The sequence below is a fragment of the Vitis vinifera genome, chromosome 6 (assembly GCF_030704535.1).
Source record: "Vitis vinifera cultivar Pinot Noir 40024 chromosome 6, ASM3070453v1".
Taxonomy (NCBI): domain Eukaryota; kingdom Viridiplantae; phylum Streptophyta; class Magnoliopsida; order Vitales; family Vitaceae; genus Vitis; species Vitis vinifera.
Window position 1 is genome coordinate 7,660,922 of NC_081810.1, and position 15,418 is coordinate 7,676,339.

At 37.9% G+C, this 15,418-nt stretch overlaps 2 protein-coding genes across 2 annotated transcripts; one reads left to right on the plus strand and one right to left on the minus strand.

The window, feature by feature from the left end:
* Positions 1-86: 86 nt before the first annotated feature.
* Positions 87-2,062, plus strand: LOC100244990 (RING-H2 finger protein ATL63). The gene has a single exon (XM_002278619.4). The coding sequence runs from the start codon at positions 1,105-1,107 to the stop codon at positions 1,906-1,908; it is 804 nt and encodes a 267-aa protein (XP_002278655.1). The 5' UTR covers positions 87-1,104; the 3' UTR covers positions 1,909-2,062.
* Positions 2,063-3,551: 1,489 nt separating this feature from the next.
* On the minus strand, positions 3,552-4,596 carry LOC104879527 (RING-H2 finger protein ATL64). The gene has a single exon (XM_010652580.3). It carries the CDS (start codon positions 4,347-4,349, stop codon positions 3,843-3,845), a length of 507 nt encoding a protein of 168 aa, XP_010650882.1. The 5' UTR covers positions 4,350-4,596; the 3' UTR covers positions 3,552-3,842.
* Positions 4,597-15,418: the final 10,822 nt, after the last annotated feature.

Here is a 15,418-nt window from a genome sequence, read left to right on the forward strand (position 1 = left end):
AAGTAGCCTACTTTTGCAAATGATTAGATTGTTCAAACAGATACCCTCAGTACAGGACCCGGCTTCACTATGGATGTGAGGTGGATCCTGATCTAATGTTATCCGACTTGGACACATTTCACTAACCCCATTTCAATTATTTGTCTTCTCTGCAATGGATTCTTCTTGATCACCAAGAATATTCTTTATTAGCTGTTCTGCAAAGGCCTTTTACCTCTCCAGTCGTTCTTAGATTTTCAGCTATTGATTTGGTATGACATGATGTGGCTTTTTGTGGGTTTGTTATAACGAGGGTATTGGAATCCAAATCTTTATTCTTTGGTCAAATAGTCCATGACCAATCTAGGAGAAGGAAAGGAAGCTCTCTATGCCTGACCCATGTTTGGTACATTACCCCTGAGAAGGGTCAGAGGTCACGTGGGCACCCACACTAAAGATGATGATTTGCATAAAACATGCAGGGAAAAAGGAAGAAGCTACCCAAGCAGTGGTAGCAGCGGTAGTACCTTAGGCTTGGACCGGTGGGTGTCTAGTCAAAAAGGCCATCTCTCTGGTTCCATTCACATGGGACCCCGGAAGAATAAAATGACCTTTGAACCCAAGCGAGGGACCTCCACGACAAGGGTTCCCTTAAGATATGGCTTCAAACACCCTTTTCGGAATTGGGATCCTCCCTTATTATTTTTCCTACTAAATAATCTCACATGAATACAATAACCCACCCACCCAACTCCTGCCGTCGCCTTCACGAGTCCTTCGTTAAAGATTCATGAGTCTCATTAGCCTCCTTGGATGAAGGGATACTCTTTTTGACTTCACACACTCACACACACGCAATGTGGAAACAAAGCCCACAGCCCCCGTAATTTAATCCGTTAACGACGACTTTACTTTCACGTAAACGTTTTCTCCCCATTGCAGGAGATTCCATTTCTGTGCTCTGGATTCTGGGCTTCTGCCCTCCGCCCCATCAATCATCCTTCTTTTATCCTCCTCTCCCACCCCCACCCCCACCCCCACCTTCTTTGCAAACAAAATCTACCCATCACCTCCCACTTTCTCTCCTCTATCCATTGCTTTCCGCAATCATCCATCTTCAACAATATGCTGAGCCCACCTGATGAATCCTCCATCTCCAGCCCATTCACTGATTTCATGAAGAGTGTGTTCTCATACAATGGCAATGTGATGCTGGCCGCCATTGTATCTTTGCTTCTTGTAATTCTCTTTGTCTTGGTGCTCCACATCTATGCCAAGTGGTTCTTAGCTCATGCCCGTCACAGGAGGAGAAGTTCCGTCTCTGTATCGCATGTTCTTCGTCCTACTCGTTTCCACCATTTCCATACATTCACATTTGAGACCACTCTCTCTGGTTCTCCAACCAAGGGTCTTGATTCATCAGCCATTTCTTCCATCCCTCTCTTTGTTTACAAAGCTGAGGAGCATAAGCATGGATTGGAATGTGTGATTTGTCTGAGTGTCTTCGAGGATGATGATGTTGGGAGGAACCTACCAAAATGCGGTCATGCATTTCATGTTCAGTGTATTGATATGTGGCTGCATTCTCACTCCAATTGTCCTATCTGCCGTGCTCCTGCGGCCTGTGAGAAGAAGGCTGTGAGTCAACCAGACGAGGCCATTTTGCAGGAGGGGAGCATTGAATTATCGGAAGCTTTCATCGGTGACTTGGGGTTGATTGATGAGGACTCTCCAATGGAGCTTGTGGTTGAGATTCCTGACTCTGAGAATGGGAATGCGGTTACTGATATTCATGATTCATTGTCAGCATCTTCTTCCTTGTCATCTCAGTCATCGTCATTGGGTTCTTCCTTGAAGAGAATGCTGAGCAGAAACAGATCAGAACACAAGGTCCATCCATCATCCATTTCCAATGACTCAGAAGCTTGATACAGAGAGTCAGAGAGCTACATCTCCGTCCATTTTCTTGTTCATACTCGGCTAGCTAGCTCTGGTAAACCAAATTGTATAGATCTTGTTTAAGTTGTAATAGTTTCTCTCTGAATCCCCATTCATCTTAATGCTGCTAGCTGTTTCCTCATTCTTTTTCAGTGGCTCTCAACTTCATTGCAAATGGGTTCCTTTTAGTAGATCAAAATTAGCAACTATCAGTCCACTAAGAATCAGATTTTGGTGGTATGCCCACATGTGAAGTGGGTGCCATTGTTGTATAGAAAAATCCCTGGATTTAGGGAGAGAGCTAACCACAGCAGATACCATAAATTGGTTGTTCTAAATTTGATATTCAGAAAGGGTGGGGCTCATGCCTGGCGAGAAGGACAAAATTCTTGAACAGCCTTCCTTGTTTCTCTGGTCAATGCTGGAGACTTGCATTAAAAATTTTAAGCAGTTGTAATGGCAATGACACTGACTGACAAACAACTCCTGCAATTGTAGATATGCTCTCCACTGAATCGAGCTTCAGCCTTAAATGGGACTTATTTACATTTATATACTGTCCACACCATGAACACTTTCTAAGAGGACCACCTCACTACCGGTATAGGGTTCGTTTTGGTCATTGTATCTAGTCTCCGAAGTTCAGTCTAAAGTTTTGGCTCTACAATTAGAGAAATTTGCAATGGTGGAGGCTGGGAGCCATAAAAATATGATACCTTGGCACTAATTTTTCTTAGGACTAAATAATCTTATTCAATGCCCCTCATTGATGGGATGAGAGGAATTGGAGAGGACGCAGTAATTACAAGATTCTTGGATCGATCCAAATGGCTTAAGTGCCCCAACAATTCCTCCCCCAACAGGGGGCTCCCATGGCTTGAACCAATTCTTGGATAGGGTTTTGACCATTTTATCTGAAAATCAATTAGTGTACCGTGAATATAGGCTAAGCCATTTATGGCATTTGACCACCATCTTTTGAGTGACCCATCTATCAGGCTTAAAGGCACATTGTTGGACTCCAACAAAGATCAACAAGGAATACGGTAACTAGACGGATTTTGCCTGTCAAAACATTGATGAAACAGGAGAAATTCTTGGCAGTCAGAGTTCAATTTTCACTATCATTTCAGGATTCCAGTTGTTGAATATTCCAGCAGTTTGATGATATATATAAACTGAATTAGCATGCTCAAGAGTAGATATGTGGATGTTTGAAGTTCCTGGAATCAATATGCATTCACAAGCTCTCTTCACTGCTGGCCATGGACCTGAAAAACTAACTGCTGTGAGAGTACCATCTCCCATTTGGGAAATTGAAGGGGTATGGAGGAGTTCAACTCCTTTGAATCTATGAATGAAATAAAAGATTCGTCCAAGAGAAATGATGGGGTATATATTAATTGCATGATTTGGAGCATTGGGATTTATCCTAACCAAACCACATGCACGGGAAACAAATGAAACAGTAAGCATGTTGACTATTTTGTTTCTGCCAACCTGGCTCTACTATCAAACAAAGTACATTAATAATTTGATAAGTTCAACAAAAAAAAAAAGAAGAAGAAGAAGGAATAGCTTCATATGTGGAGAAGGCAGTTGTACCAAACAAGACTTTGACATGAACTTGATTATTGAAAATGAGCCATTGACAATTCATATATGTTCTTGAACATCTAAATCAAAATTTCCATATCCACCATTGGCTGAATTCTACAGTGAAAGTCACTGATAGCCAGAATTAAGCATCTTCCACTATCAACACTCACAAGTGAGTCATATACAAATACATAAAACTGTTTGTTCTGTGAAAATAAACTACCCATCAACCCCCACAAAAACAGGGTAATATGTAAGTCCCTAGGTTCTTTAATTTCTTCCTACTCTAGCTCTTCGAGTGGTATTGCACATTGTCATCTGTAAATTCAAGGAATGGCCGATTCATCAAGAGGGTCATTTCGGAGAGAGGCTCTACAAAGAGGGCAACTAGACTGAGCTCTCAGCCACTTGTCTACACATTCAGCATGATAAGCGTGGTGACATCTAGGCAACATCTTAATTTTTTCCTTCTTTTGGAATACTCCAAGACAGATAGAGCACTCAGATTCTTTCACAACATGTTTGAATGCATTGGAATCGCCCAATGAACCGTAGAAGAAGATCGGGAAGCTGTCTATGATGGCAGCTTCAAGACCATGACAATCAGCAGGCTGCAGTGTTCTTGCTGCATAGGACAGAGATCTGGAGACAAGATCAGAATGGGCGGCGGAGCGCCGGCGACACAGCCACTGCCCATACAGGAATAAGCAGTTGACGAGGAGGATGAAAATGAAGAAAATGATTGAAAGGAGGAGGACCCGGCTGTGGAAACGGAAGCCTTTGTGGTCGTCGGTGAAGTACCAGTGAAAGGCTTTGGGGTCTTGGGAGGCCATGAAGATAGCTTTGATGGAAAATTTGTTTGGATTAATTGGTGGTAGAGAAGAGAAATAGAGATGATGGGAGAAGAAGCAGCATATATGGGCATCCTGATGCTTGTCACTGCTCCCAAAAGCACTTGTCTTCAAGATAGGCGGCCGCAACTTTTGCTTGGTACCAGTGTTCCATGACTGGTAGGTGCGTTTCTTATCAAACTGTACACATCACTTCATTGATTTGAGTGTATCAAAATCTATCTTTAAATGAAATGATCATGAATCTCAATAATTAAGCTGACCTTAATACATATTTACAAAGTCAATTAAAGCATGGGATTTAGTTACCTTTAAAAAGTCCTTTCAACTAAAAGGAGTTAGGAAAAAATATTAATGTCTCCAGGTAATTCAAAGAATCATGGATGGTTATTGACTCACTGTTTCCATTGTGTGACAAATAATATACAAGTTGTACAGGCCTTATTATCACTATTGGCAAGGTTCTCTCACCTCGCCACTCTTTATATGTATATTTGTCTAACCAAAATAATACAAGGCTTATTGGGGATGACTCTGACTATTTCCCATAGGCCGGCTTGATGTAGTTTTGTTTCCTTTCTCTTTTTCCTTTTTCTCTTTTTGCTGTGGTTCATGCACATGAAATTTTCTAGTCCTACACCCCTGCTGCTTGTAGAAGGCCATGGATGAGTGGTGTTGTGCGTGTGGTGTTGTCTAACATACTGTGTGGACGACAGGGTTGGCCACTACAGCGACAGTTTGGAGTTGTTTGAATCCGAGAAGTTACAAGGGAGATGCACTAGTTCCTTGCATTTGGCGTGGATTTGATAGTGTGGATGTATGATGTGGTTTTAATGGAAGTATTTTTTAAATGTTTTAAAATAAATAAAATATCTTTTTAGAAAAAAAAAACATTATAAGTGTTTTTTTTAACTTTTTAAAAGTGTTTTCTAATTTCTAGCCAACATTCAATTTTTTGTAAAAAAAACTAGTTTTTGATTAGAAGTGTTTTTTAAAAATGTTGTCAATTGCATGATTGAGTCTGATTACCTACACTCTTAAAAATCGCTTTTAAAGACACTTTGAATCTAGAATTCTTAATTTAGAAAAAATATATATATGCTTTGATACATATTTAAAAAAAGAAAAATGAGAAACTCGCATTTGTAAAAATCAAAACTTAATATATTTAATAAAAAAATAATTAGAATTTCATGTACTTTTAGGTTAAAAATAATATAAAAACACTTTTTAATGATATAAATATTATCTATAATTTAAATAAGTACTAATTTTAATCAAATATACACTAAAATAGTTAATGCTAGAGTCATATATATATATATATATATATATATATATATATATATATATGAAAAATTCTACTTATGATATGGAAGAATTTTTTGAGTTATTGGATGTGCAAGATTAGATCTTCATAGGTGTGGACCTCGTATTTCTGTTCATATGCTTCCACTCGATGACAAACTCATTTTTTATTAAAAAAAATATATATTTTTTTAGAAAATGACTTGGAGTCGCCACTTTTTTTTGTTTTATTTTTAAAGAGTAAACAAAATAAGAAAAAAAAAACTCTAAATGTGACTCCTTATTTAAAAAAGATGGTTTACAAAAAATCGAATCTGGGCTCAGGGATCAGGTTACTTATCGGGAAGGTGCGGTAGAAACCGTAACACCCCTCTAAACCCTTAAAATGAGTCTTTACTAAATAAAATGAAATACATGTGACAATTGATTAGTAGACCAAGAGATACCAAAATGATATTACACATATGAGAGTCACAACAATACATAGAGAATGGTCAAAGTGAGAGTATATGTGTACCTTAACAACAAGCACTAATGCACTATCATGGAACAAGGTTAGTTCAAGTATAAAATTATCACATGCATATCGAAGAGTAAGACAAATATCAAATGATATTCATTAAACATAACAGTTGACAATCAGAATGTAGAGCCCCCACCAAAGCCCAATTGATTTTGCATGAAATGATTCCACAAATTCCATTATTTTGGAATTATGAAAATTGTCTTCTTGCTTATTTAAAATCAAGAGAAACAAAAAATTATTTGAAAATCGAAGAAAATTTGTGAATTAAAAATATTTGAAAAATGGAGTGGAATTAAAACTATTTGAAAGAAAATTGGAGTTTTGAAAATTAAAATCTTTAAAAATTACATTTAAAAAATGGAATTAAAAAAAATATTTGAAAATTAGAGTTTGGAAAATTTAATTTGAAAATTGGAACTTTGAAAAATTATTTGAAAATGAGAGTTCTGAAAATTAAATTTGAAGAATTGAAGTTTTGAAAATTAAATTTAGAAATTGAAGTTTTGAAAATTATTTGAAAATTGAAGTTTTGAAGATTAAATTTGAAAATTAAAGTTTGGAAAATTAAACTTAAAAATTAGAGTTTTGAAAATTAAATTGAAAATTGGAGTTTGGAAAATTATTTGAAAATTGGAGTTTTGAAAATTAAATTTAAGAATTTGAGTTTTAGAAATTAAATTTGAAAGAAATAGGAGTTTTGGAAATTAATTGAGAATTGGAGTTTTGAAAATTAGTTTTGAAAATTATTTGAGAAATGGAATTTTGAAAATTAAATTTAAGAATTGAAGTTTTGAAAATTATTTGAAAAAATTTTGGAATTTTGAAAAATTATTTGAGAATTGGGATTTTGGGAAATTAGATTTAAAAACCTAAGTTTTGAAAATTAATATTTGAAAACGTGAATTGGGAATTAAGAAAGAGATGAGGGCATTTAAAGAAAAAAATAAAATGAGCCCACCAAATGTTAATGGTGTATGCAGAGACTTCATATATTTTATAATAGGTTGTGTACAATCAAATTGTACTTTGTTGACTTTTTTTTTTCTTTTGCTTCATCTGATCCAACCTTGTCTCTTATTATATTACCACGAATTCGTGTAAGCCGAATGATGCACTGGCCCACAATGCTCGTAGCCCCATTTTGCACAATAGCATTACTTGGACTTAGATTGGCAAAGTCTTCAAGCATTCTTAGTGAAATCAAAGGATTAATAATAACAGTGGTTGCATATTCCACTCCTCCAAGAGAACTGCTCTCACCTGCTCACAACGTTTTCACCTCCGCCTTCGGTAAAGGCTTACAATCCATCAGGTGTTTGATTTGACGGTCCAGATCCGCTTGAGAAGGCATCGTTTCTGCTACCAATTGGCGATGCAGACAAATTCGTCGACGAACAAGGAATCTTGCCAAAAAACAAATCAATTAGATAGAATCGTCATCAATTAGACGTTGACTTTTGCCTTTTTGTAAAACTCATAGCCCGCAATCTTACTCCGCCCAACTCACTTTAAACCACTGAACGAATGCCTGTCCTCCATTGAAAGCCAGAAACAGAGGAAAATAAAATGAAGGGAAAACAGAGACAAAACGAGAATAAATATAACTAAAAGGAAAAAAAAAAACCATTAGTCAAAGCTTCATCTCATGAGCAATCGGTAAGCTTGAAAATTGAGTGGGGTGGACAAAAAGGGTTTCAAACATGAACCAAAAACACAACTGAAAATATCTAAAAAAAACACAAAGCCAAAACAACCCCAACAACGCCAAATAAAAGGAAATGACCACACTATAGTGCAATCAAATCAACTTAGAGATCATTCGGAACAAACATGTGACTCTCAATGTCCACTCTCAATCAACAGGATAATGTTAAAACATCAATAGAGAATGGAGCAAAGTGGTGAAAAGAATGAAAGACAAGAAAATTGCAGTGGCCATACCTGGTATGTTTCCTCTTGAGCACAATGCACCCTGCTTCCACCTTCCGTCCTCCTCTCCTTCTAGCAATCTTCATTTTCTTTGTAAAACTTACTCCTCAAGCAGCCGATGCTCCTCCAGTAATCAACACCGCCCTCTGTCTCCAACAATTTGCAGCCTCCCCTAAATCTTCAAAACCGTTTTCAAGAATATTCTCCCCAACATGTGTCATTCTCTCATTCCCCTTTCGACCCACTAATGTGATTTCCTAATGACTAATCTAAGAGCAACATGTGGCCATCAAAATCTCAACATGTAGCAAAAATGAATAACTGCAAATATAACCCAAAATTAGGGGTCTACAAATATGCCCCTCTTCGGTAGAGCTCATGAGTGCAAGGAATGTGAACACTTAAGTGAAAAGAAAGTGTAAATAGTGAGTGGAATGAAGTGAACTCTACCAAAAAACAAAAGAGACTCCCAAAGGGACATTTGTAAAATATCAACTCGCTAAGGCCAATAGATGAACAAAAGGGTTCTAATCCTAAGAGAAAAACATCTCACAAAGCACCTCTAAAGTTGCACCAAGGACTCAAACTCTCTAAGAATTCTCCAAAAGTGACTTGAAGGTCAATGTCAGACTCTAAAAGTAACAGTTGAACCACCCTAGAGTACAGAAAAGAATGCGTCCAAAGGGAACGACTATATGTGTACTACATGAGAACGATAAGCATAGGGCGCCTGACAACATAACCGAAATATGTGCCATGAACTCAAAGGGAGGATAAAGTGGGGCTCAAGGCCGAACATACTTAACTAGGTAGGCGTGGCTCGAAGCCGAACAAAACTCAACTCAATTGATAAGATAATGATCGATCGATATAGGTGTGGTCCCAACTCGCACTGAACATAAACTAACAAGAAGATGTCCGATCGATATAAGTGCGATCCAAAAAACTCAAACTTACAAGACGATGACCGATCGATATTGGTGCGATCCCAACTCGAATTGAATACAAACTGATAGGAAGATGATCGATCGACATAGAAGTAGTCCCAAAAACTCAAACTCAAACTGACAAGACGATGACCGATGAATATAGGAGTGGGTCCCAAAAACTCAAACTGATAGAAAGATGGTCGATCGATATAGGTACGGTCCCAAGAAAATCAACTGAACTGACAAAAAAATGACCGATCAATATAGGTGTGGTCTCGAAAAACTCAAACTGATAGGAAGATGACTGATCGATATAGGTGAGGTCCTAAAAACTTAAACTAACACGAAAAATGATCGATCAATATAGGTGTGGTCCCAAAAACTCAAATTGAACTCAAACTGATAGAAAAATGGCCGATCGATATAGGTGCGACCTAAAAAACGCAAACTCAAGGTAGGCGAGGCTCGAAGCCGAACAATACTCAACTCGACTGACAAAATGAATGACCGATCGATATAGGTGCGGTCACAACTCAAACTGAACACAAACTGATGGTTGATCGATATAGGTGCGACCCCAAAAACTCAGACTCAAACTAATAAGATAATGATCGATCGATATAGGTGCGGTCCCAACCTAAACTGAACACAAACTGATAGGAAGATGGTCAATTGATATAGGGGCGATCCCGAAAAACTCAACTGAACTAACAAAAAGATGACAGATCGATATAGATACAATCCCAACTCGAAAACTCAAACTCAAACTGACTGAAAAAATGACTGATTGATATAGGTGTGGTCCCAAAAAACTCAAATTAATAGGAAGATGACCGATTGATATATGTGCAATCCTGAAAACTAAAACTAACACGAAAGATGACTGATCGATATAGATGCGGTCCCGAAAACTCAAACTAAGCTCAAACTAATAGGAAGATGGTTGATCGATATAGGTGCGGTCCTAACTTGAAAACTCAAACTCAAACTGATAGGAAGAATGACCGATATATATAGGTGCAGTCCTGAAAAACTCAAACTGATAGGAAGATGACCGATCGATATAGGTGTGATCCAAAAAATGCAAACTCAATGTAGGCGCGGCTTAAGAAATGACTGATTGATATAAGTCCAGTCCCGAAAACTCAAACTAAATTCGAACTAATAGGAAGATGGTCAATCAATATAGGTGCGACCCCAAAAACTTAGACTCAAACTGACAAGACAATGACCGATCAGTATAGGTGCGGTCCTAGAAACTCAAGTTGAATTGACAAGACGGTGATCGGTTGATATAGATGCGGTCTCAACTAAAAAACTCAAACTCAAACTAACATGACAATGATCGATCGATATAGGTGCGGTCCCAACTCAAACTGAATTGACATGACAATGAATGATGATGATCTGATCAAGTGGCTCAAAGCTAAAAGATAACCAGGATAACGATGCAAGCAAACTCGATAGGAGGTGATATGCCCCAATATGAAACTTATGAAAGATCCAATGATCCCAAGAAAGGAGGGCATGCCCCAGTATGCAACTCGCAGGAGTCAACAACTAGATCAAAAGGTGAATGAAATTTTGCTGAAAGGTATGGTGCTCTCTCGAATGGGGTATGCCCCAGTATGTGACGGTGAACAAACTGAGCTATGAAATGCCACAAAACTACTGTACTTTGAAATATGTTCATCCATCATGTAATGAAAATGTCCTACTTCGAATAGGTAATGCCAAACAAGACCATGTATCATGATACCATGCTAACAAAACAAAACTAACCGATGGATAAAAACAATGATGACCAATGCTCAAGATGCAAAGAGCAAGGAAATCAACACTCAACATGTCAATTGTCAAAATGAAAGCATCATCACTAATAAATCAACAATCTATCAGACCTTGCCATCATGGAAGATGTTAAATCTAAAGTCCAAAAGATGTTGAAAGCACAACCAAAGAAATCGATGACTGATCTACATCTGCTCCTGATCAAGAGAGGGGTGTGAGGTCATGTATTATGGTGAGATGTGTGGGATAAAAAGAAAGTAATGATCAAGCTCTGATAATATAGAAAGCATGAAAATATCAAGGGTGAAATGTTTGAGTATAAAATGAAAGTAGGTAGGTATCCGAGATCATCCAAGTATGCCGAGAAGTCTAAACCCAATGTATCAATAGCTCTATAATCTATCGAAAACAACAATCATAAACAAAAAGTCAAGTCTCAATGTCAAAATGTCCAACTAGGCGGCTATGCCCTAGTATGCAATGAGGACAACATGAAACAATCCAATGATCTTTATATCACTCGTCAGATGCTCCAACGTAAAGAATCAATATGATCTCCCTCCAAAAGATAGATATGCCCTAGTGTAAAGGATCCAATAGGGTGGCTGTGATCCAATGAAAAATACTCTCCATCCCGGCTATGCCCCAGTATAAATTAGTATATCCGAGTCAACAACTGCTGAGGAGGATCATGCCTAGTGCACATCAACAAATTAATCAATCTTTACTCCTAGTGCCAAAAATGGAAACATCTCAACATAACCCATATGAATCAGAACCCCCGTGCTATATGAATGTGAATGAAGTGACTATGCCCCAATATAAACCATCTACAATGACTATGCTCTAAGATAAATCAAAGTTTGTCGCCAATGAGAGGGCTATGTCTCAATATGTGTTCTCATAACAAGTTCAATCTCATCCATCAATGCTGAAAATGAAAATTCCAATATAATCTCAACAAACCTTAATCAGTTTATGCTCCACAAGAAATGATAGAGTGGCTATGTCTACCATGCACAATCTTTGAAGCAACCGTGTCTCAAAACAAACCATCATCTCAAAAATCAACCATTAATGAGTGAAGTGTGTCTCAATGTAGAATATCGAGTAGAATGACTGTATCTCCAATAAAAGTGCTCTCTGAAATGACTATACCCCAGTGTAGAGGATCCAATAGGGTGGCTATGCCCCAATGAAAGGTATCATCCTGAAAGAAACTGTCATCAATGAGTGGGGTATGCCCCAGTGTAGATCACATCACCTCCGAAAATCCATCACTGATAAGAGGGGTATGCCCTAGTGTAAGTCATATCATAGTTCCTCATCCATCATGCTCCAAGAAATAATCTCCAGCCAATCTCAAGTATTGTCCATGTGTGAGCCGTTAAGCACAATATGTGAAGTCATGGCCTTAGGATGGTCTTAAGACTCAGGACATAACGTAAACTAGGGTAATAAGGTGAAGAAATGAATGGAAACTAGGCTCAATAATTCTAATGATATAATCCTCATACCCCTCATGCATGAGATGCAATGTCTAGAAAACATCATGATTCATGGACCGAAGGATTCTCTCACAAAAAGTGATGATAAAGGAATGAACATATCGAATAAGTAAGAATAAAGTGTGGATGCTGAACCCAAGTCAAATATCAAGTAGGATGAGAAAAGAAAGAAATCAGATGAAGTGGAGTAAAATGGAATAATAAAATAAAAATAAAAGAAAGCAAAGAGATAGAAAAGTGAGTGATAGTCAACCTACATCAAAGCATGGAGATAAGTCACATAAAAATGGATATAATGACGAATAGGGAAATGATCTAGAAATCCTAAAGAAAGATCACTCGCAGCTCTCACAAAAATTGAATCGGCGACTCATACTCTCACCCAAAATATATACCAAGATAGAATCTAAAAAAAAAAGCTCTCATACGAACTCTCTCTAACACATAGACTCAATGAAGCAAATTGGTGTGTCCATACATATGTCCAATGGAGAATGATACAATGAAGAATGCGCAATCGTATTTTTTTTTTTTTTTTGTGCATACTCTAATCAATAATGAATGACCTCAAATGAAAATACATACCCAAATGATCAAACCCTCTCCACATATGAAGAACGAATCCTCACTAATAAGACAACCTCTCAAACTAAGATCTCTGAACCATTGCCCATGGGGTGAACGGGGGGAAAAATGTGACAATCCCCCATGTAGTAACGTGTGAAAAACCACCACTCAAGGTGAAACAAGGATAATGTCGAGTAAGTAGTGATGAGAGAAAAGACGAAAAACGAATATCACAAGTGGTGATATGTGATGCCGGAAAAAAAAGTGATGAGATAATGTCAAATTGGAAAATATCACAATGAAAAGTGAGAGATGATGTCTGAATATGTATGTCAAGTCTATAACTCATGACGTATCTAATCAAAGCATGTAAATACTATAGGGTCCCCAACCCGGTGTAATAGGTAAATGAGGTGATGAAAGAAAAGGCTATGGTGCTCATGTGAATATCAAAGGGCTAGCAACGAGTAACTCTATATGCGAGGGTGATATAGTAAATGGGCTCATGAAATGATGGCCAATCATCCTTTGACCACAACCTCAAACATCGTGCTTTTAAGATCTCACATGGTCAATACTAAAGACTGACATCCATCCAACATAGTCATATCAACCTCTTTGAAATCATGTGAAAGCTTTCACTGATGCTCTGTGATAATCATCAATGTCCTTTGACAATCACCCCACTCTATCATTACATGCCACTCACCATCGTCTCATAAAATTAGTCTCTCTGATCATACCAAAAGTCATGTGCAATGACTCAAATCTGGATGCTCCATGACGATCCATCTGCCTCAACAACATCATCAAGCAATCAAACCACTCTCTCATTGTGATCCATCTATCATACTGATACTATGGATGAGATAAATGAGCTCTAACTATAGGAGGCCTGTAAGGTGAATAATGTGCGGGCCTCTGATGCTGATAGCTAATAGTGCCAACCTCTCCAAATCTACTAGATGATCCAATCGGCTTCTTCCCCTTACTGTTAAGGGAATGAGCAGTATATGTCCATAATCCTTGAGCAATGACCTCCTCAACACTGAAAACTGCATGAACTAGACTCTTAAGATCTTGAAATGGAATGCCCACGAGGCACTTAGCAAACCTCGCCTGTAGGTTTCGAAGAACTGTATCAATCTGATCTTGCTCCTTAGGCTGATCTATCATACCAGCCACTTTTGCCCTTCAACAACTAACAAATGAAAAAATAGACTCATCTGGCCTCTGTCCGATGGCCTCCAATTCTCGCCTAGATACATCAATGTCAGCGCTAAAAGTGAACTGGGTCAAGAACTCGTGAGCTACATCATCCCATGTACGGAATCTCAAAATCTCGAAGGCTCAACTGAAGCAAACCATCTTTGAGCTACCCCACTAAGTGACATGGGGAAAAGGGCCACCAATTGTGTATCATCTATCCCGTGTGCTCTAATGACTATGCTGTATAGTCTGAAGTGGATCTTGGGACAACCAATCTCACTATAATGCTCAATGTTTGGCATGCGAAACTTGGCGGGCAAGCTAGCCGCTGATATGTCATTCCAATCATCTTAAGTCAAACCTTCGTCCTGCAATCTGATCTATCTCATCATGGACTCAAGCCTATCAACTTTGGCCTCCTGATCGGCCAATCTAGTATCATCAATAGTAGTGACAATGGGAGGTGGCATTGTGACAATAGGTGGTGGAATGACCTCATAATGATATGCTAAACATGTGATTCTCAATGCCCACTCCCAATCAATAAGATAATGCTAAAAAATCAACAGAGAATGGAGCAAAGTGGTGAAAGAATGAAAGACAAGAAAATCGCAGTGGTCATACCTGGTATGTTTTCTCTCGAGCGCAATGCACCCTGTTTCCACCTTCCGTCCTCCTCTCCTTCCAACAATCTTCCTTTTCTTTGTAAAACTTGCCCCTCAAGCGACCGATGCTCCTCCAGCAACCAACACCGCCCTCTGTCTCCAACAACTTGCAGACTTCCCCAAATCTTCAAAACCGTTTTCAAGAATATTCTCCCCTACACATGTCATTCTCTCATTCCCCCTTTAGCCTACTAATGTGACTTCCTAGTGACTAATCTAGGGGCAACACGTGGCCATTCAAAATCTCAACATGTGGCAAAAATGAATAGCTGCAAATATAACCCAAAATTGGGGGTCTACAATAGGTTATTTTAAGTTTGAAAAAAAAAATTAAGGTACCCAATTAAGAGAGTAACGGTTATTGTTGCTTTTCATCATCTCTCTTCTTCTTTTGCCTCTTCTTCCTCCATTTTTTTTCTTCCTTAATAATTTTGGGTTTATATGAAATAAATTAGACATAAATATTGAGATAAAAAAAATGGAATTGGATAAAAATAGAAACGAAAATGATATAAAACATATTTATTTATAAAAATAAAATTTTCATCAAATACCTTAGCCACATTGTTTTATTTTTAACAAATTATTAAACATTTAAATTCGACATAAAAATGAATAT